This window comes from Saccostrea echinata, unplaced genomic scaffold (genome assembly GCF_033153115.1).
Source record: "Saccostrea echinata isolate AGI-Se365-2 ecotype Australia unplaced genomic scaffold, CSIRO_AGI_Sech_v1 ptg000022l, whole genome shotgun sequence".
NCBI classification, from domain to species: domain Eukaryota; kingdom Metazoa; phylum Mollusca; class Bivalvia; order Ostreida; family Ostreidae; genus Saccostrea; species Saccostrea echinata.
In genome coordinates this window covers 17,141,089-17,165,454 of record NW_026889771.1, presented here as the reverse complement: position 1 = coordinate 17,165,454, position 24,366 = coordinate 17,141,089, and the positions used below count along the sequence as shown (strand labels likewise).

Sequence of the window (24,366 nt, the reverse complement as noted above, 5' to 3'; positions counted from 1 at the left end):
TAATTTTCAAGTATTCCTCTACTGGAAAGTATGGATGCATTATTTATCCATTTTTTCTACAATGACTATAGGTCAAGATCATGACACACCCTCAGGTCATATGCAATCTTTGTGTGAAGTGAAAACTCCCAACATTATTCTCCATAAGAAAAATAAAACCAGACATGAATTATGAACTTTTTCTGTCAGTTACCTTGAACTTGCACAAATGACCTTGGGTCAAGGTCATGACACACCCTCAGGTCGTAAGCAATCTTTGTGTAAAATGGAAACTCACCAATTTTATCCATAAGAAAGATATGGAATGGACAGATATTATGAACTTTTTCTTTCAGTGACCTTGAACTTGGCCAAATGACCTTGGGTCAAAGTCATGACACATCCTCAGGTCAATCTTTGTGTAAAACGGGAACTCACCAAGTTTATCCATAAGAGGATATGGACTGGACATGAATTATGAACTTTTTCTTTCAGTGACCTTGAACTGCCCATATGATCTTGGTTTAAGGTCATGACACATCCTCAGGTCATAAGCAATCTTTTTGTAAAATGGGAACTCACCAAGTATATCCATAAGAAAGATATGGACTGGACACAAATTATGAACATTTTCTTCCAATGACCTTGAACTTGCCCAAATGACCTTGGGTCAAGGTCATAACACACCCTCAGATATTGAACAATATTTGTGTGAAGTAGTAGACGTTAATTTCCTCCGTAAGAAAGATATGGATCAGACATGGCAGATGGACAAGGTGATTCCAATATACCCGTCAAACTTCATATGTGGGGGGTACAATAAAAATAATATAAAGTTTACTGGTTTAAATAAGATGAAAAAAAATTAAGATGAAACAACCAAGTTTCTTGTCAAGTACACTGAATTCCTTCCCCCTTCCCTGTTCCATAGATAATATTCTACATTGTTATTCTTTGTTAAATGAGAAAGGAATACCCAAATGGCACTGCCAAAACTGCAAAAGTTCATCATGCTCATGACTATGGCAATTTTTATTTTTGTTTGGGATAGAGGGTATCCTTGTGTTAAATAACTGATAATCTTAATTTAAGAGTAAATATCTTTCTTCAAATTGTTTTGCATGTGAGATCAAATTAATCATATCTACTTGCTAATAGAGAATAAAATGACACTTATATTTAAGGAGGCTGGGGGGTCAACAAATTAACCATAAGATATAACTTAATTTTCTAGATATGATATCTTAAGCTGTCAACTATCATTTGGCAAACAAAAATTTCATACATTTTAGTTTTAAAATTTGATCATTTTGCTATATCTTTATATGGAGCTCTTCTTCTAAAGGAGATCAATATAGTCTGAAAATGGCCACAACCACCCAGCCCTCTTAAAGGTACATACCACAAACAAATTTTCTTATCTCCCACACAAAATAAAAAATGCATTGTAATTTTTCAAAATATTTCAATTTAATGTCTAATTAGGACATTCTAATTGTGTACAAATGTTTCCAAGAAACTTTACAGTAAACAATAGGTGATAATTGATATGAACAATTCAGAATCTACACTACCCCAGGATGCTTCAACATAAGTTTCAGCTTTTCTGGCCCAGTGGTTCTTGAGAAGAAGATTTTTAAAGATATTTTTTACATATTTCAATGTAAAACTTGGATTCCCTATTGTGGCCCTGCCTTTTCTGGCCCAGTACACACTATCTGAGATTGCTTCCATATAATTATGACCAATCATAGCTTTGCTGTTCTTGAGAAGAAGATTTTTAAAAAAAATAGTAGTTCTGAAGAAGAAGAAGATGATGAAATTGTGAAAAGTTTATGACAACAATGACAATGACAGACAACGGACAAATTTTGATCGGAAAAGCTCACTTGAGCCTTCAGCTCAGGTGAGCTTAAAAGATTATAACAACAACAACACAGACAATGGACAAATTTTTATCAGAAAAGCTCACTTTAGGCTCAGGCCTTTTGGGATTTTGTGAAAATTATTATGCATTGATTTTAATCAAAATCATTATATATTGGGTTTCTGGTGTTTGTTATCAACTAAACTCCTGTTTTGCATTACAGAGGAATATAATTACAAGTTCAGTAATTATATATCTTACTAAATGTTCTATAATTTTTGGTAAAAGTGTCAATTTGGAAAATCAACACATCCAATGTGAACAAGAAGTCTGTGAGCCAATGCTCACTAATAATACCCCCGCTCTGATGTGAATACACAAGTTCATTTATGGACAGTCACAGGGATAAACAAGAAGTTGACATCGGATTCTCACAAAAATGAATCCCATCAATGATATGCCATAACAAAGAGTGTGTTAAACTTTCAACCATCTGCGATAAGTAGTTGCTGAAAAAACTGCCACAATATGATATGGACGGACGCAGGGATAAACCAGAAGTTGATATCAGACTCATACAAAAATGAATCCCACCATATAGCATGCCTAAACTAAGACTGTGCAAACTTTCAAGCACCTGTGATGAATAGTTGCGGAGAAATCTGCGACCATTGTTTGTTTTTTATGGTGCAGACAGATGCATGGATAAATAGCAAGTTGACATTGGATTTGAAAAAAAAATGAATCCCACCATATGGCATGCCTAAACAAAGAGTGTGCTAAAATTTCAAGCATCTGCACTGAGTAGTTACTGAGAGAACTGCGACCAAAATTTGTTATGGACAGCTACAGCTACACAGACAGACAGACACACAATGGTATAAAAAAGGTACCTTTTTATATAAGAAAGGGGCATTTGAATGGCCTCAATTAAAGATAATCAAGAGCCCTGTAAAGGCACCCTTGCTCATAATAAGCATGCATTTAGTTTGTCTACTTCATACTCAGGAGCAGAGAAGAAGATTTTGGAAGAATTAAGAGCCATTCTCTATAATGACATGAACTTTTAAATAGGAGCCTAATGTGTTAAATGTATGATGAACATGTTTGGGAAATCAACCATTACATATGTTACTACGGAAACAAAGTATTCAAAAGAAATAATTTTATTCATTCAATTTTATAAAGTCATACACTTAAATATAAAAACAATTATAGAATGAAATACAACTAAATAATAGAGAGATCCTTGAAACATATACCAAGGACAAAATATGACATTTCTTATTGGTTGGTAATGGTTGCCATGGTTTTAATACCACAAAGAGATTTCAAATTTACTCTCTGTATATCTTAATCTGATCTTATCTTTTCTAAAAGCACATTTCTGTATAACTGGTAATCAATTTTTAAAGGTGTTGGTGTGGTCCTAATTTTCACATTTCAAAAAATTAAAATTAAATTCTTCAAATACAGCATTTTTATGGAAAATAGCAGAAGCTATATGTAGTAATATGTCCATAGGACATGAGTGCCCTGCTGAGGGTATATTAGTAATGCAACATGAAAATTTGTATTAGTGTATGAAGTTTGATGAGAATATCTTGAATAGTTTCATTAAAATTGAAATTTAAACAAGAGGCCCATGGGCCAAATCACTCACTGAGTAACTTTGGCCTTGCTGTTCTTCAACAGATTTTCCCCCTTTAAATACTTACTGGGGCCCCAACCTTTCCCCAGGGGTCATGATTTCTATAATTTAGAATCTGCACTACCCCAGAAACCTTTCGTTTAAGTTTCACCTTTTCTGGCCCAGTGGTTCTTGAGAAGAAGATTTTTTAATGACCCCACCCTACTTTTGTCTTTTCTTGATTATCTCCCCTTGAAAGGGGGATTTGCCCTTATTTTTCCCATTCAAACTCCCGTTCACCCTTGAATGCTTTGTACCAACTTTGGTTAAAATTAGCCTGGTGGTTCTCTAGAAGAAGTGAGAATGTGAAAAGTTTACAGAGGGACAGACAGATGGAGGGACAACAGACAATGGGTGATGAGAAAAGTTCACTTGAGCTTTAGCTCAGGTGAGCTAAAATTGGATATAGATGATAAATTCTCTGTATATAGAGATGAGAGAATAGAGAATATAGAGAATATATTGGATATAGATGATAAATTTTATGTATAAGTGCATAATCTTACATAAAAATACCTTAAATAGTTTCTTTAAACATGAGCAAAATGCAAATTTAACAAAAATGAGGTCAAGGTCAGGAAAGGTCAAGGCCAACAGTTTTTGATATAGTTGAATAGATCTCACTAATATGTATCAGCATATTAAGTTCAATAAAAATATCTTGAATGATTTATTTAAAACTGAATTAAACACTCATTTAAGAAAAGTGAGGTCAAGGTCAAAGGAAAGGTCAAGGTAATAAAATGTTGATGCGTTGAAAAGCTTACATCAGTATATATTAGCATATGAAGTTTGATTAAAATATCATGAATGGTTTCCTTAAAACTGAGCAAAACAGGAATTTAAGAAAAGTGATGTCAAGGTCAAAGGAAAGATCAAGGTCAAATAATGTTGATGCAGTTGAATAGCTTTAAGCAGTATGTATCAGCATATGAAGTTCGATTATAGTACCTTGAATGGTTTTTTTAAAACTGAGCTAAACACTAATTAAAGAAAAGTGATGTCAAGGTTAAAGGAAAGATCAAGGTCAAAAAGTGTTGATGCAGTTGAAAAAGTAACATCAGTATGTATCAGCATATGAATTTTTATAAAAATATCTTGAATGGTTTCTTTAAAATGAAATCTATGGACATAACGAACAGTATTTAAGCTCAAAAGTCCGTGAAACAATACAAAATTTGGAGCAGAGCAAACGCGACCTCTAGAACATCAGAGGTGGGGCTAAGTGCCATGGAGGAGTGAGCATCCCCTGATGACCGGTCACACCGCCATATGCTCCTTGTTATGATTGGTAAATAACGGAAAAATCTGTCAACTATTCAGTGTGTAAATAATGGCCTAACAATTGGTATGAAAAACATCAGTCAGCATATGACTTAATTATAGATTGTATTTGAGCCTAACACTAAACTGAGCTTAACACTAATGAAGAAAGGTAAGGTCAAGGTAAAAAAAAAGGTCAAAGTCACAAAATGTTGATACAGTTGAATAACTTACTTCAGCATGTATCAGCATATGAAGTTTTATAACACTATCTTTAATGGTTTCTTTAAAACTGAGCTAAACACTAATTTAAGAAAAGTGTGGTCAAGGTCAAAGGAAAGGTGAAGGTCAAAAAATGATGATGCAGTTGAATAGCTTACTTCAGTATGTATCAGCATATTAAGTTTGATAACACTATCTTGAATGGTTTCTTTAAAACTGAGCTAAACACTTATTTAAGAAAAGTGTGGTCAATGTCAAGGGAAAGGTCAAGGTAAAAAAAATGTTGATGCAGTTGAATAGCTTACTTCAATATGTATCAGTGAATGAAGTTGGATAAAAATATCTTGAGTAGTTACCTTGAACTGAGCTAAATGCAAAGAGCGATGGAAGGACAGGACAGATGGACAGACAGAAGGACAGAAGATGGAAATGACAAACTCTATATGCCCCAGCGAAATTCAATTTTCAAAAGTAGGTCATGGTGACCTACTTTTCAGTCGACTTACTCTGAAGACCCAAGATGCATCAACTGACAATGTTTGATGATTCTAAGCCAAATCAGTCCCTGAAATATTTAATTATAGTCATATAAATTGAAAGTAGGTCATGGTGACTTACTTTTCAGTCGACCTACTGCGAGGACCCAAGATGCATCAACTGATAAATTTTGATGATTCTAAGCCAAATAGTAACCGAAAATATTAAATACAGCCAAAAAATTTCAAAAGTAGGTCATGGTGACCTACTTTTCAGTCGACCTACTGCGAGGACCCAAGATGCATCACCTGACAAAGTTTGATGATTCTTAGCCAATTAGTACCTGAAATATTTTATTAAACCCATAAATTTTCAAAAGTAGGTCACAGTGACCTACTTTTTAGTTGGCTTACTCCGAAGACCCAAGATGCATCAACTGACAAAGTTTGATAATTCTTAGCTAATTAGTACCTGACATATTTCATTATAGTCACATAAATTGAAAAGTAGGACACGGTGACCTACTTTTCAGTTGACGTTTTTTGAGGACCCAAGATGCATTAACTTACAAAGTTTTATGATTATAGGCTGTAAAATGCCCAAATTATGTCTCTAAATGCTTTGAAATAGAATGCCTGCAAAGTTCAAAAAGTAGGTCCCTGTGACCTACTTCTTAATAAATATGTTTAATGGCCCCAAGATGCATCATCTTACAAGATTTAATGATTCTAAACCTCTCAGATTTCAAATTAATGACCTTAATTGTTTTAAAAAAGATTAGTCATAAAATTCAAAAAGTAGGTAAATGTGACCTACTTTTTAGTCGACATGCTCTGAGGACCCAAGATACATCAACTGACAAAGTTTGATGATCATAGGCCTTAAATTGTTCAAAATATGCCTCTAAATCATTTTGAAAAAGAATGGTCGCAAAATTTAAAAAGTAGGTCACCATGACCTACTTTTGAGTCAACATGATATGAGGTCCTTAGATGCATCAACTGACAAGATTTGATGATCCTAGTCCTTATAGTAAGCAAAATATCAACATTTTAATAAAATGTAATTTTTGGTCAACTTTGAAGTGACCTTGAGACCACGCCCTTTGCCCCAGGGTGATGCCTTGAACAGTTTTTAATCTGCAACATATCCTCATCCTTTTGTGTAACTTTGGTGATAATCTGCCCAGTGGTTCTTGAGAAGAAGATTTTTTAGCAACCAGTACTTTTGTTTCTATTTTCCTAATTATCTCCCCTTGTTTAAGGCTCACAACCCTAGTTTTAGTATAAACAAGAGCCCTTGGGCCAAGAATACCCTGTGACAAATTTGACAATAATTGGCCGAGGGGTTCTTGAGTTATGGCCCTTATTCTAAAAAGTTTCACACACCGCACAAATGGCCATAGCATTAGCTCTTTGAGCCTTTAACTCAGAAGAGCTAAAAATAATAAAATTGTTTTACTTGTCTTGACAATAAATCAACAAAATATTTTATATCAAATCAAATGTGCTGTGAAATTATTACTGGTGGTTCATCTTTGACTAAAAATTCATCAAAAACAATATTGCATGCACATATTGCTAGATGTTTATAAACAGATTGGTTAACAAACAACTGATCCATTATTGGTTCAAAAATCAAATTCTTTCAATGAAAATTTTAGAATCCACTTTGTTCAGAGTTGCCCTGTGGGTATTCTCTTTACAGAAGAGGAATGGTTAATTAGTTCCCTTTTCTTAAGAGAATACACAGAGGACACTAATAAATAACAATAGTGAATATCCCCAGCTGTGCAAAGAATACTTTTACAGCTAAAAAGTTTCTATCTGTACAACTTATTAGGCAAGCTGCGTTTTCAATATCTGTCACTTCTTGCTTTGTTTACAAGTCACAATTTTTTACTTTCATTTCAATTTGTTGATAAGTCGTTCATGTATCGTTTTCTACTGATATTTCAGTGCATGTTTCGTAAACTGTATCTTAGCAGGAAATATAGGTATGTATCTAAAGTATCAGTATATCGTCCCACCTCTACAAAAAGGTGTCATGTTTTTGTGAGATTTTCCTTGTCTTTATTAATACTTAATAAAAAATCAAAGTAGCTGAAAATGTCAATTTTTCAAACTTTTCCTGCTGTTACCATGGCAACCAAGACACACAGCAACCAAATTTTATTTGATATAATGTTTCTGGTGTCAAGTTGTAGTATGGGCAAAGTTTCATCAAATTTGGTGACCATGCATGGCAAAGAAGTTAAGTAGTTACAGAGAATAGTTATTAATAATTTTCACAACAACATCAATAGAGCCTGGTCCAAAAACCAGAACCCCTGACCTGGGGATCATAAATTACACAATTTTGGTGGAGGGCTTAATGCTCATTGTAATATATAACAGTTTGATTGTTTGATGTCCAGGAATGAAAGAAGATTTTTGAAGAATAGTCATAATTTAGATGGTTTTGGTCCCATTCCTCAGGCCCAATGGGGATGAAAATGTTTAAATTTTAAATGTCAACTGGTGACACATGAGGTGGACAAAAACAGATTGCAATAGGTTACTAAGGCTGTATCAATATATCAATTCAAATCAGGATTGTATTGTATCACTATCAATACGTATCAGGCATGCAGTTTTTCATATAATTCTGTGAAAAAGTTGGGAATTTCAATCACCAGAGATTATATTTAACTGTTTTGAATTAAAATTGATAAATAATGATATAATCATTAAGGAGGTAGCACATCTTAGATAATTATTACAAAATACACAGACAACTTTATTTAACATGTTGATTTTACAGTCATAAAAAGTTTGAATTTGAAGAATAATTTGTAATGAAAGTGAGACAAGAACTTTGAAATGAGTTGTAAAACAATTAGTTTTTATAAAATTCATGCATTAAATGATTTATAAGACTTTTTTGATAGACTTGTTAAAGAATCCAATATATCACATATCGCATTATGAAATATCATATTGTATCGTATCAATATTTTTGCTCAATACACGGCCCTATAGGTCACTAAGTGATTAAGGAGACCTAAAAATAGTAACAGTTACTGTAGTTATAGCTGACCTTAGCTGACCTTGACAAGTTGAATGTGATTTGAATTTGCTATTTTATGTCTAAATTTGATTCAAGTTAGCTTAGTTTGCTTAACTTTCAGATGGAGTAATTTGATTCATTTGATTTAAACTAATTTGCATTACATCCTCCATGTGAATGCAACTTTAGGGCATAAGCAACATACCTTACCTACTGATAATTTTTCAAGATATTCTTAATTTAAAATTATATTACTAATTAGATGTCCATAGACAAAAAATCAGCATGGATTACCAGGGGTTTTGAATAGATATCAAATGATGAAAAATTTTGTATTATTCAAAGAAAAATATACAAAAATTACTGAACATATATTCTAGACATTTTTTCATCCAAATTTGTTTTAGATGTGTACAGCACCATATACAGACAATAAAAAGAGTAGCACACAGGCCCTTCAAGTATTGAAACTCTTCAACTCCAGGGAAAAAGACAAATTGAATAAAGTTCAAACTACACTGCATCTGTCCTTAAATTTGATGCACAGCACTTACTTTTAACTCATATTGGTCAATGAAACTTTCCAAGTACATAGCTGTAATTATCCTCCTCAGATGGACAAAAGCAGACAAGATGATTCCAGTATATCAACTCACTTCGAACAACAACCATCACCCAAAATTTTGTGCTTTTACAGCAATCAGATTCCATCTCTATCATTAATTAGATATTTATGTTCAACTTATACTGTACAGCAGGAAGTTAACTCACAGAGTTAATATTCACTATATATGTGGAAATAAAAATTCCGCGAATTCAATATACAGTGAATAATTCTTAAAAAATCGATTAGGATAAATTGAAATATTACCGTTATCTGTGATTATAGATTTGTTAACTCTGTGTTTCCTTGCACACATAAAAACAGTGATTGCTGTACCATAGACTGTCTTCCTAATTATGTGGGCGTACGGATCAATCACTAATATGAAGGTGTTGGTGTTTTTCAAGATTATTTGATAAATGAACATCTATATCTAACATTTAATTCTGCCACCCAGTAAATGTGCGATGTAATTACCTATAAAACATGTATTGTTAGATTTCATCCATGCCTATCACTCAGTCATATTATCTTTTATCGAGGCACTAACGTAGTGAAGACAACACTGTTACACATTAATTCAATTTTAATAACAGTTCAACATTTTGACTATCAGTACTGACAACTGATTTTGATTCAGGGGGATTCAAATATACTGCAGTAAACACTACTCTGTACTCTACTCAAACATCTCTGTGAACGAACACCTGCCAAAGGGCTTCTTTATTTTACATGAATGTTGCATATAATAAGTTTCAATATGACTTAAAATCACTTGAAGAAATCACTACTGTTTTTCAAAAATATTTATTAAAAAGAAAGAAAAAAAAACAAAGGAAAGAGAGAAGAAAAAAGAAAATTTATCTGAATATATAACATTGTAAATCTTACATTTTGACTTCTAATTGGGCTAAGTATGGTGTTTTGTTCTATTTAATCAGGTTCAGAATCGACACAATACGCAAGGAAAATACTTGCAGTGCTGAAACTTGCAGTACAGAAAATACCTGTAGTGCTGAAAAAAAAAATTGTAGAATTTTTTCTTTCCGCAAATTCAAACGACCGTGATTTGCTGCAAATTGAACAAATCACAATCTTTTCCAACCGCGATTTTAACCTGCTGTACAGTATTCATAAATATTTCATATTTTTTTACTACCATCACCATCCCATTCATAGAATAAAAATTATACTATTTACTTTCAAAATAAATGTTTTTGTACTTAAATATTTGTATTTTGATATGAAATTTATTTCGTATTGGACATTATTTTTTCATATTTTCAAATATAGATTGTGTTTAAAATATTTAAAAATCCTATCTCATGACTGAAATAAGTTTCATATCTAACTATACAAAATAAATTTTCTGTTTATTACATTTTCTTTGTTTTTATAATTCCATTTGCCCCCATCTTTTCACTAATGTAGTCATGGGCTCTGAAGTCATAGCTGAGTGGTTGTGAGACTGAAGAATATTTATTTACAATTTGGAGACACTTCTGCAGTTTTAGTCCATATCAGTATTTACTCTTGCTACCTATAGGGATATTTTCTTTTTAACACTTTGTAAAGAGAAGGAAAATCAAGTGTTTTGTTGCTAATTTTTTACAAAGAAAATATTTTTGATATTTTCACTGTACATCACTTGCAAAAATGAAACTTTTACCTAATGAATAAATCACTTGCAAAAATGAAACTTTTATTTAATGAATAAATTGAAATGTTTACATATAAAATTTCTTTGTCCGAGATAAAACTACAAATAATAGAAAAAACTGATTTCTTCATAAAACTTTTAGTTCATCAAAAGGTGAAATATATGGAGATAACGAACAGTACTCAAGCTCAAAAGTCCATTTAACAATACAAATTTTGGAGCAGAGCAAACACGGACCTCTAAAACATCAGAGGTGGGATCAGATGCCATGGAGGAGTGAGCATCCCCTGCCAACTGGTCACAACCGCCGTGTGCTCCTTGTCATGATTGGGAAATAACAGAAAAATCTGTCAACAATTCAGTGTGTAACTAATGGCCTAACAATAAGTATGAAAAACGTCAGTCAGCATTTGACTTAATGATAAATTGCATTTGCTGACAAGGTGTGGTTAAAAAAAAAATTGCTGAGCGGGAGAGTAGTGGGAGAGGCTACAATCAAGCACATGAATTTATGGATTCATGTAAATATAAGGAATAACTGTCAGTTTTTTTTTTTGCTTTTATGATGATGAGGAAGCAATTAGCTTGCTTGATAATTTTATGCATAAACATTTATGCAAATTATCACGCAAGTCAATTGCTTGATCACTTCATAAAATCAAAAAACTAGACAGTTATTCCTTAAGTATTTCACTGTTGAAAATGTAATAAATGCTATTTTTCTCTTAACATGCACATTGAGATGCTATAAGTCACCTACATTTCCCTTATATTCTGATCAAACATCACTGCACCAGGAGCCCCAGATGCTATTGTAACGTCATCTTTACACTGATACACAATGCTGCCCTCTCTTCCATCATAGGAACCCTCCTCGTAACTCGTGGTTGATTCAGAATCTGAAGCATTCTCTGAACTCTCTTCACCATTACTGCTAGAAGTGTAACTACTCAGAATAAGGCAAGAAAGTGCATGAATTAATATCAGCAACCAAGCATGCACAAACCAAAGCATTCCCAACACAGAATATAGACAAGAGGCCCATGGACCACAACACTCTTGAAGTACCTTGGTCCTGCTGTTCTTCAAAAGATTATCAAATAATTCTTGTTTCTTCTATATCTCATGAAAAATTTTGAACAAATTATTGTGGGTCTATAATGAGAGAGACAGGGTTAAAATAAACATAACCAGTTGTATTGATTTGCAATTTTAATTCTATTTTACGTGCAATGTTGAAAAAATAAATGTCAGGCACATATATATGCTTGATTTTGAAAAAGGGGGGGGGGAGGGGCAATATAAGGGGGGAAAAAATTGACAACTTACCTGAAAAAAATCTTTAACTGCCCCCCCCCCCCCAATAAAAAGAGGAGGATTTTCCTGAATCAAAATTTTATTTAGTGGGATGTTAAGGTCCATGAACAGGGGAGGGTGGCTTTCATTGAACATTTTTATCCGTAAAATTTAAATTAAAAAATTTACTTTCTCAAAAAAAGGTGGGGAGAGAGGCATGTCCCCTGCAACAGCTCCACCAACCCCTCACCCAAGATTCTATTTACCTTAACGTTATGTTCATACGAGTGGAAGTCAGGTGCAAGTGAAATAACTTTCCAAAATTATTTGTATCAATTTGGAATTTCCCAAACTACTTTTAGTCTTATTTGGAGAAAAATAAATCCTTATATTCACCTGGAAGGTCACGTGCAGGTGAATATAGCGTAGTATTTTTTCTACAATGCTGGATCTAAGCCAATCATATAATAAAACAACCTATGTGCTCAATCATACCTTATAGGATAGCACTAAAAAACATCAAACTGATGTATGAATCCTTTTGTCTTTGTTCACATATATTGTCCATCTGGTATTGCAAGATTGGATACAATGAGGTACTGCTTACAAGAAGACAATTTCAGAGTCCTAAATTAATTTTATAATATATCCTTTTAACAAGAGGCCCATGGGCCACAACGCTCACCTGAGTAACTTTGGCCTTGCTGTTTTTCACCTGATTTCTCCCCCCCCCCCCCTTGTAGTACTTATTGTGGCCCCGCCCTACCCCCCAGTGGTCATGATTTGAACAATTTAGAATCTACACTACCCAAGGATGCTTCAACACAAGTTTCAGCTTTTCTGTAGTGGTTCTTGAGAAGAATATTTTTAAAGATTTTTACTAGATATATCAATGTAAAACCTGGATTCCCTATTGTGCCCCCCCCCTACCCCCAGGGTCATGATTTGAACAATTTAGAATCTACACTACCCCAGGGTGCTTCCACATAAGTTTCAGCTTTTCTGGCCCAGTAGTTCTAGAGAAGAATATCTTTAAAAGATTTTTACCAGATATATCAATGTAAAACCTGGATTCCCTATTGTGGCCCCGCCCTACCCCCGGGGGTCATGATTTGAACAATTTAGAATCTACACTACCAAAGGATATTTCCACATAAGTTTCAGCTTTTTTGGGCCAGTGGTTCTTGAGAAGAAGATTTTTTAATGACCCCGCCCAATTTTTGTATTTTCTTGATTATCTCCCCTTTGAAGGGAACTTGACCCTTCATTTTAACAATTTAAACTCCTCTTCACCCAAGAATGCTTTGAACCAAGTTTGGTTTAAATTGGCCCAGTGGTTCTTGAGAAGAAGTTGAAAATGTGAAAAGTTCACAGACGGCTGAACAGACGGACGGACGGACGACAGACAACAGGTGATCAGAAAAACTCAATTGAGCTAAAAAATGCTGGTTATAGTAAAATCCTAAATAGAATCTGCATATAATGAGGTCAATTTTAAGCATGGTCAAAATTTGGACTGGACACCAACAGATTAAACTTAAGAGTACAGTAGGTCCATTAAAAGTGTGTATGCATTTCATATAGAATGCATGCACTTCTCCCGTTTTTGACTATTCTGCCGCACAACTATTAGTCTTATATACTTGAAATCTGTTTCTAAAGCATATCAAATTCTTTTACAAAACACTCATTTGTTATTGAAATGGTTAGATGATCACTGCTTGTATGGTATATATATCTGTTTAACAAATGGTTTTAGCTTTTTATAGGCTTTATGCCTTGACAATTTTCATTACTAACAAACTGCATTCTGTCATCTGTTAGTGCTATCCGGTAAGATGTAATTGAGCTCTGTGGTTCTAACAATTATAATGCAACAAATAATGCCTAACTTACCCTCCTGTTACTGTTTCAGCAAAAGTAATTCCTCTTTTTATCCCATTATCGGACTTGTTTTTCTTTATGCAGGACTTGAGAGATCTGGTGTTTGTTCTATCGAAAGAAATCTGATCTGAACTGTTTTGTCTGCAAGCAGCATCAGTCTCTGTTTTCATACCAGCAGGCTTGATGTACTTTTCATAGTAGCTGAGTCCCCCAATATCCCTCAGAGAGTAAGTCTCTGTTATAACATGAATCTCCTCCTGATCCTCATTACTGGTCTCAACACCAGAAGATACATCCTCAGATGAAGCCATATGAGAGTCATCATTCTGGCTTTTACTTGTCTGCTCCCTGATAAAACTGCTAGTCACAGATTCTGAATGGTCATCAATGTAAGGAGCAGTAGACTGAGAGACTGTGTACACCTGGCTAGCAGAGGCATTGTCAGATTGATTTGAAGTTCTCCCAGTAAACATCCTAGAACTCTCTCCCCTCTCCGACATAGTCTTGTCCAGCCCGTCTGCACTTTTCTTTGTGGTAATTGTTGTAATATATGTATTTCCCCCCTTACTAGTAATTTTTTTTTCCACAACAGACTCTAGTCCTGACTGATCTGCAGACTCTCCACTGCTTCTTTGATCAACTAACCTCTCACTTACATCAAATCTTGACATGTCTGAACTACCTTCATTAAAGTAAAGGGCAGCATCACGTCTGTTTCCCAAGCTACAGAGTGCATCATCAGTCATTGTCCCATATCTGGCACTGGAATGTATTGTTCTTGACTCATGTCTTTCAGAACTCATAGCACCATCTTCAAACATGGATCCTAATGACCGAGGAGTTTCCTCAGTTTTAACATCTGATGAGCTTTTTGAAGTTTTTTCTTGAATGATAACAGAGGACTGAGGAAGTTCTACCACCCCTTTCTCCAGCAATGCCTTTGTCAGAGAACTTTTGTCTGTTCCTGCTGAAAGGTCATATGTATGAGTGATTTGTTTGCTCTGTTCTAAGTTCTTTTGTACTGACTCTATGAGAGTCTGGGTAACATAAGTTACCTCTTCTGTTGTCTCTTCCATCGTTGGTTCATCCTCAAACTCTACCTTTCCATCTCCAACTCCAATGGTGCACATCTTCTTTTTCTCAGTGTTACAGCCTGCATCATAAGAATTTACATTGCGACCCCGGTAGGTGATGTAAAATCCATAGTCTGAGTTTGTAAGCTCACAGATATCTGTACTACAGGATACAGTTTTCTTTTTCTTCTCATCTGTATTACTGCCAGTGTTTCTGACCATGTCCAGGGCCAGAAACATGCGGTGCTCAGTTTGTGTGGTATCATGGTAAGTTCTCATACCTTCAGTCATAGTGCTCTTTGTTCCTTGGTAATTTTTTTCATACTGGACTGCTTTATTATCTGTGAAGAACCTTACAGTATTAGTTCCAGAATCTACCTTCCATCCATAATCTGTGTTCACTGCCTTGGACATCATCAAACATTGGGCATCAACTCCAATGGAGCGTGTTGGAATCTGAGGTTTTTCTACAGGACTGTCTCCTACTCCAATGGACCTGAGATACTGGTAAGTGTACTGAACTCCAGTGTCTACTTTTTCTGATTTTAAATCACAACTTACTCCAACTGTTCTTACACTTCTATGTAGAGCTTCCTGCATTGCCTTTCTTACCTCTGCTGCTTTAATATTTATGGAGGTTAGCCATGCTTCCGAGTCCACATTGACGCCGACAGACCTTGTTGTTGGTTTTTCATCATCTAGTGAGAAGGTCATACCAACATCTCTAGTAGGTACACGACAATCTACTCCAACATTTCTCCTCCCCACACTTTCTTTCCCAATAATGACTGTTCTCAATTCTTTTTCATGGATTTTTAAACCATCTTCAAACACACTGCCATCACCAATGCCCACTGTTCTGGTTGAAGGTTTAGATGGCTGTTTAGCAAATGGAGCAAACACTCCTTGGTAATGACCCTGTTCTATAAAATTTGTCTCACTAAAGATTCTCTCATCAGAAATTGTGCATGATGGGGATAGATCTGGCTGCAGTAGATAAACTTTAGTGATACTATGATCTCCTACTCCTACACTCTTGACTTTTGGTTTGGAGGCATTAAGTTGTGGTGATTTTGGACTGGGTGGTGGAATCAAATGGTTATCTCCAACTCCAATTGTTCTTGTATTCAGTTTTTGATTCCTAGCCTTTTGTTGAAGCATAAGAAGCCTCTTTTCTTCCTTCAGCACAGATATACGGACTTGCAGCACTGGTATGGCCTTCACCTGTTCTTCCAACTCTTTTATCCTCTGAAGACTGCTCTCCATGGTTTTTCTGATGCTTTCAATGGAGGACTTACTGATACTTGTCATAGAAGATTCCTCTGAAGGAAGATGCGTGGCCATTGTATACTCTAGCTCCTCTGTTGTGATGTGAGTTACTGTGGAAATTTTTTCCGAGGAGCTTTTACCATCACTCATTTGGGCAAAACCAGTAACTTTAACAGGCACCAGATTGTATGTATCACTGGCCATTGTACCAATGGAAGACAGGGACTCTTTAGAATCTGACCTTCCCAGGGAGTAATTCTGAAAGGTCATTTCATCCTCAACATTTTGAGCCCTATAGGTATTGGACACTGGGAACGTGTTGAAGTGTTGATTGGTTGAGGAACTTGTTTCATCGTTACAGTTAATTAACTGGGAATGTGCTTCTGTGGAATAAATCATAGAATCTATGGAATGTAAAGTTTGATCTACTGAGGAATCTATTTCATCTAACACTTTGTTAGTAGCCGAGTCCTTGTATTCAATGCTTTTCAGGAATGCAGTTGCCTGCACATTGATATTTTGTACAAGATCTGGTGGGGGACTTGATTGTTCTTCATTCTCTTGCTGCTGTAAGAAGAACTCCATGGACTTCCTTAGCTTGCGTTTCTCTCTCTGAATTCTTTTTAATTTTGTCAGATATGATCCATCAGCCAAATTTTCACAGTACGTAACAAAATCTAAGTCCACATGGTAACCATAGGGACAACAGGAGCACTTGTCCCCTTCGTTAATCATCTCCACCTGATGCACTCTCTGTCTGTGGTAGCCATTTCCTAAAATTGAACAGGAATGCTCTATAATAATTGAAAAAATTGTCATGACATGAATACTCAGAATAAACACTGTAGTTAACACAAATACTGAAGATAAATTTTTCATTTTTTTGAGAACTCTATTTTCACGTTATTACATGTGTCTGTCTCCTTACAAAAAATTTCTGTCTTGCATATATAAGTATTATTTAAAAAATTACAAAGCAGTGACTAAAATATTTGAAAATTTTGTCTCTCTTATAAATACCAGCAAGAGGCACATGGGACAAAGCGCTCACATAAGCACTTTGGCTAGGAAAAAGAAGAAATCAGTATTGAAAAGTTTAAATATATAAGTAGTCCCAACCTTTTTAAAAAGGGGGGGTATGATTTTTCAAACTTGAACCTACACTAACTGAGTATGCTTCCATATTTCTTTGACTAACCAAAGCTTTAGAAGATTTTTAAAGATTATTTTCCTGTAAGTTTTGTCTTCTATTGTGGCCCCTTCCTACCCCCTGGGTCATTGATTGATTTGAACTCTTGAATCTACAGTACCTGAGGATGCTTCTGTATTAATGTAACTTGCATGGCTTTACTGTTCCTGAGAAATCAATATTTAATGATCTTTCTTATATAATTCTATGTATAAATTTGATTCTCTGTTGTGTCCCTTCCCTACCCCCCAGGGGTCATGATTTAAACAAACTTGAATCTACACTACCTGAGGATGCTTCTATATTTTTTATTTTTCTATTTTCTATATTTTTTAATATGAGTCATCATGACTTTCTGTTCTTGAGAAGAAGATTTTTAAAGATATTTTCTATGTATTGCCATGTAAAACTTACTTACTGCCTACTTCCCAGGGTCATGATTTGAACAAACTTGAATCTACACTACCTGAGGATGCTTCCATATAAATTTGACCAATCACAACTTTGCTGTTCCAAAGAAGAAGTCTCACTGTGGCCCCACCCTACCCCTGGAGGTCATGATCTGAACAAATTTGAACTTACACTACCTGAGGATGCTTCCACATCAGTTTCATCTTTCCTGGTCCAGTGGATATGAGAAGGAGATTTTTAAAAGATGCCATAAATTTTTCACTATTTCATAATTATCTCCCCTAGGAAGAAGGCATGGCCCTTCATTTGAACAAACTTAAATCCCCTTTACCCTAGGATACTTTGTGGCAAGTTTGGTTGAAATTGGCCCAGTGGTTCTGGAGAAGAAGATGAAATTGTGAAAAGTTAACGACAACAATGACAGACAACGGACAAATTTTGATTAGAAAAGCTCACTTGAGCCCAGCCTTCGGCTCAGGTGAGCTAAAAGTCAAGCAGGCGGGAATGAGAATCTAGGATTTTTTTAATTGCCTAATGAAGCTTTCACATAGGTCTCATCTTTTTATTCTTGAGCATTTTTTTTAAACAAATGCCACCAAATGTTCATGAATTCTTATTGGACTTTTGTGAGAAGCACTGACTTTTACAATCAATGGCTTACTTTTACACTAGCCTAAGGATAATTTATAGAAGCTCTTTTGCGATATAAATATTAAACTTAACAGTTGATTAAACGATAATAATGGGCCATTTCAAAGCACATATTACGTTGGAAGGGAACGGCAACAACCCTACCCTCAATCCCCTCCCTTTCAACATTGACCAACTCTTGCTTAGTTTTCCTTCCGGAATGTTTTTTCTTCCTTATTTGATTCCTCCAGAAAATGAGATTGAAAGGAGATACTAACCCTCACGAATAAATAATTTAAACTATCTAATTCTGCCTCCCATCATCTGTTGCATTGATTGCATGCCAGTTAATCATGTAAGTGCTCCAAACACCAAACCAATAGCCACTATTAAGGTTTTCTTATCTATTATCAATTCTTCTTTACTTTTACTAGTCCGTATGCGATTTTACCAGTCCGTCAAAAAGTAGGGAAACATCAATGTTTTATATATTAAATGACTAATTTAAAAAATAAACATGACAATGTACTTTTTATACTTTTTGAATTAAACAAAGCATTTACATGAAGTGTTTTATTCCACAGATTCGTTGAAATCTCGCAATCAGGAAGTACGAATGTATTCCTGATCTTTTTCTTTTCCTCTATATTACACCCAGAACGTCCAACATCTTTCTTTCATGTGTCATACTAAATCATGATCGCTAAAAGGTTTACTTCATATTAATTATTCATAAAATTAAGCATTGAATGGACTCAGAATTACCTAAGTTAGAAAGCTAAAAATACATGGGGGGTTTTCCAGTAAAAGTTTTTGAGAATTGGACATTGGTATTTTATTCATATTGTTTTCTAGAAATTTTGATTGATCCGTTCGGACTAATTAGGCACAGATTTCATTAGTCCGAATGAAAATGTATTAGTCTGAGACTAATGGACTAACGTTAGTGTTGAACCCTGCATAAGGTAGGTTGTCAAAGTAAGTCGTTGACTGTAAAAGTCTGTGCTTCTTGCAAAAGTCCACTAATAATAATCTCTCCTTAAAGGAGGAGATGGCTCTTCAGTTGATTAAACATGAATTCCCTTCTCCCCAAAATACTCTGTGTTTGGTTGAAATTGGCCTAGCAGTTCTTGAGGAGAGGTCAAGAATGTGAAAAGCTTACAGACAACATATAACACAATTCAGACACCTTAACAGACACTTTTCCATCAGACAAGCTCACTTGAGCTTTCAGCTGATGTGAGCTTTAACAGAAGCTTTTCTTTCCTGGTCTAGGATAAAAATTCTAGGATTTATAAATGACCCTAACCAGCCTTCATTTGAAGAAAATTGAATCAGCTTTACCCATGCAAGGATGCTTCTTGCCAAGTTCAACTGAAATTTTGGAGAAATAGAAAGTTAACAGAGTACCTTGTCTGATTAATTTTTAAATACAATTAGGGTTAAGTACATTGACTATAATTCACTCAATGCAGTGGCTATATTCAAGGTAAGATCTTGCAAGAATTGACCAAAGTAACAGACAAACCCAATTATTCTTTGAAACGAAAAGGTCACATAAGCCTTTAATTGGCTCAAGTGATTAAACACAGTTATGTGAAAGCTATTTCATAATAAATACAGAGTGCAGATATACCTTTGTTCAAATCATGTGCTTGTAGTTCATACAGTTGGAAGAATAAATTTATGTAAGAAATTGTCTATAAAACTTTATTTTGTGAGGCTGAGAATTTCTCGTACCGGTGCTAGGTCACATGATTATATTATCAAAGCTTAAGTACATGACATACCAGACACATGTACCGTTTCTCCTCCAATGATCTGGGCAGTAGCTATCTCCTTTCCCTTAGTGCTGTATCTTTCCCCATTAAAATACCCACTGTCTGTCTGGTGCAGGAATGTCTGCTGGCCACTGCTGTCCTGCTGCATTCTGGAGATAGAGCTGTTTTTGGATGACTGGCTTTTGTTACTCCCTCTGTTGTACTTTGCTGTCACATGAGAGTGATATTGTTCTGAAGGGACAGATGGAAGCATTCCCTGAGGTAACACATTTGGTGGTACCCCGTCTGTAGTAGTTCGGGCCTCAGAAGTGGAAATCATGTTGTTTGCCTGGAATGTATGCTTCTCTAGAGAGCTGGAGATTTGTTTACCATGTTGTGACTCGCAGATAAACACCCTCTCTTTAGTCTCTGTAGAATCCATGAAGTTGCTGCACTTTCTAGTTAGACAGATGTAATATGGTCCAAGACATCAAAAGTTCTGCTGTAATGAAAATACAAATCTGTTATTGAAACCAAAGTAACACCACATAATGAAAGAATTACATAATGATTCATTAGTAGACTGATAATTGTAAGTCTCAATTTATACTGAGCAAAAAGAAAAATACCCATTTTATATCTGCAGGCATTGATTGTTTTGTTCTTATATATTATCTGATTGGCTATTCAAGTAACTTGTGCCTTAACATGGTATATATAAAGTGCAAACTTTTCTTATGATTTCGTACGATTTCTTAATGTCGGTCAACAAACAAAAAAAGTGCATGGCTGCAGCATGAATGCTTGCTTCTGACTTTAAGAATTGCTATCAGAACTATCATAAGAGGCACTCTGGTCACCTGAAGCACAATTTTCTTCCTCACAAATAAATGATAAATGAAACCCCCTTATATGTATCAAACTCAAGTTTGAGCATTTAGTACAGTGGCACCATGTTTATCCGGATGCCGTTTATCTGAACGCTTCACCTTCCGGACGATATTTTTTGGGAACGGATTTTTTCCATGTTATTCTGTCTCATTAATCTGGAAATTCATGTTCCGCATTGAACAGTCGATTTCTACTACAAAACGTAATAGTTCACTTAAAAATGACTCGTTTATCCGGACGGTAGTTTTTCAAGAAACGACTTTTTCACACTCATCTTGCAGTAATGTTAACTTGTTGTAAAAACATGGGCCAAGCAGTCAGTTTGAAGGAGTTACCTGTGACCTACAAACAATAGCATCTAAAATTAGTGTGTATTTACCCCAATTAAATCACATGTCTATTATGCAGCTCAAAGAATTTAGAATTCGTTCAAAATCATATTGCTTACCGTACATATATATATATATATCTGTAAATTCATGAGAATTTTGGAGAGTTATAAATAAAATGAACAATAAATTATGAGCGATTTCATAATGGCCTTGATCATGTTGATTATGAGTTTAAAATATGATTTTCCATTTCTATAAAAATGTAAATGTATTTGAAACGCTTTTTTATCACAAGACAGTTTAAAAAGGACATAATTGAAGAAAATACCTTTCTATTTAATGTACTACCGTCTATAAATGTACATTACTTTAGAAAAGAAATATAAAACTGGCGTTAGGTATAGAAGTTTATTACATTTTTCAAGGTATTATTTTAAATCAAAATTTAAACTTAGAGACTGTAGAAAAAAAAATATTGATAATCATTAAGATGGCTTGTGTTTAATTTGAATCTTTACAATACTTTCACTGATTGCGCGTGTTTGAGTTAGCTTTCAGTGTTCAGTTACTATAGTAGCCCTGTGTAATGAATATACAGGGTTAGTTTACATTTGAACATTTTCAATGATGATGCTGAACAGTTATGTCATATTATATCTATATGAGCTTCAATAATTATAAAATATGGTGAAATAAAACAACAGTAGATCAAAATTTGCTCAATACATGAAGTTACATGCCAAAGAGAAGGTGATTAAAAATTCCCTGTGTTAAAAAAGGAGGTCTCGAACAGCATAAAATTGCGTATCCATTTTTTTATCATGTAAATTACATTTTAGTATATATTTTCTTTATTTAATATTTCTTTTAAAACTATAAAATAAATACAATAAACCAAAATATTGATTTTTTTTCCCCTTTGCCTTCACATTTGATACCAGTATGTGCATATATATACATGCTTGGAGAGGGTTTTTTGAGAAGTGATTCACTTATCCAGACGATTCATTTATCCGGAGGATTTCATTGGGGACGGAGGCGTCCGGATAAAAGAGGCACCACTGTATTAAGTTATTAAGTATGGTTTTCAAAATCAACAAGAGTCTTGTTTCGGCCATATGAACTTGTGGTTTAAATTTCACAGCAAAATCTCAAAGCAGGCCTCTAAGCAACCTCTAAAATTTAGGCACCAGCTAGCTCCTTATCAGAAAAATTTAGTTGCCAATCAAATTTTTAGTTGCCAGGCAATTTTTTCTTCAGCACCAACTTTAAAAGCTGTTATTATATAGTCTACAAATAGCCCCTATATAATCTATACAAACACAAATGGTTCATAACACTACATATCCACTGGTTTTGAAGCTGTATTCACCGGAGGGTCAGTGCGCGTGCAGCGGCATTGTGACATCACAATCAATACCCCAACGTTGAAAACAATATGGTTACAACGGCCGGAGCCAGCTGTGTATCTGAGCAGGAAAAATGTTAGGCAAGCCTATCGATGATTATTTTTCCAAACATTGCGATGTCTTACAAACAGCGAAATGAAATCAAGGAAGTTATAAGTTGTAATCTGCGTTTTTTTTAATTGTTATTATTTTATGACAGAGGTTCGTTAATGAAAAAGGTATCGTCATGTAGCCTTTAATGTCTTATTTATTCAAATCCGGACTATATAATAAAACAATTATGGACTCTTTTACTGGTGAATATGGTTTGTTATTCACCAGAAAAATATCAGTATTGACCGAGGCGAAATAATATTAGTCAATATACAGACCAATTGGGTTAATCATGGGAAAAGGGGGGGGGGGGGGGGGGGTTGCGGGTTGATTGCAATCATTAAAGAAAAAATCAACAAGAAATATAAGCCAGCTAAATGCCAAAAGGTTACACTTAAGCATGCATGTAAAACTCCCGTCATCTCAAGCCACTGTACGGAGTCAGCATATAGCTCTCTTCTACGGGCCAGAATTGGAGAGGATCATACATACTGGCCGTGGTTTGTGACAATGGTAAAAATATTTAAAAAGTTTTAATTGATCTTTTATTTTGAGGAAACTTGGTTCTCATGAAATATTTTTTAAAACTATATAATAACATCAAGAATTGTTTACATGATTTACATTTCATGTTCGTTCGTACAATTACATGACTTAACATTAATGTCTAAAGGATATCTCTAATGAGTGAGAATTCAATTGACAAACAATTGACCACATCTCCCTGTCCAATTTGCTCAAAAAATTTGCTGCACAACTGTCGATTTTCTGAAACTAACAATAACCTGGACTGCTATTGTCTTATCTGGTCTACCTGAGCTCTGTGTGCACTGGCGCGATGCGAAATTTTGTTCACACATGCGTGACTATAAAACCAAACAAGGTGACAAAGAAAACACAAGACATTTTCTTTTCTCCTCTTTAGGAAAAAAAATGAAAATGTTATAGTTCCAGAATTTGACAATCACCAAGTCAATTTAAAATGGTCGCCAATTTGGTGACTTATAGAGAAATTTTAGGCACCAATCAAAAGTTTTAAGCACCATGGTGACTTAATTAGTCGCCAATGAGAGCCCTGCAAAGGCTTTTCATGATATCTGAAAACTAGAGTGTTACACACAAACACATTGTATAAATTCATGACATTGACCTCTTGATCTCAAAATCTTCAGGCCATAGGAAGATGTAATGTTATATTTCATTAAAGAAATCACAAAGAGACCTAAAGTTATCATGGTTATCATCTGGAAAATGTTATTTGCAGTGTATGAATTTCTTATCTTGACCTTTTGACCTCAAAATCGCACACAGACAGAATG

General features: G+C 34.7%; 1 protein-coding gene across 5 annotated transcripts in view; it reads right to left on the bottom strand.

Moving 5' to 3' along the window:
- The window catches only part of LOC133190566 (uncharacterized), an 83,550-nt gene extending 62,732 nt beyond the window's left edge, over positions 1–20,818 (bottom strand). For 3 of the 5 annotated variants that reach the window (XM_061326265.1, XM_061326263.1, XM_061326261.1), the window contains exons 1-3: positions 20,353–20,818; positions 14,003–17,105; positions 11,571–11,744 (exon numbers count right to left, since the gene is read on the bottom strand). In XM_061326265.1, coding sequence (XP_061182249.1) covers positions 11,571–11,744; positions 14,003–17,105; positions 20,353–20,764 — 3,689 coding nt within the window. In that variant the 5' untranslated portion in view covers positions 20,765–20,818. Of the gene's footprint in view, positions 1–11,570; positions 11,757–14,002; positions 17,106–20,352 lie in introns of all 5 variants that reach the window. The other 2 variants (XM_061326260.1, XM_061326264.1) reach the window with 2 other exon arrangements.
- Positions 20,819–24,366: the final 3,548 nt, after the last annotated feature.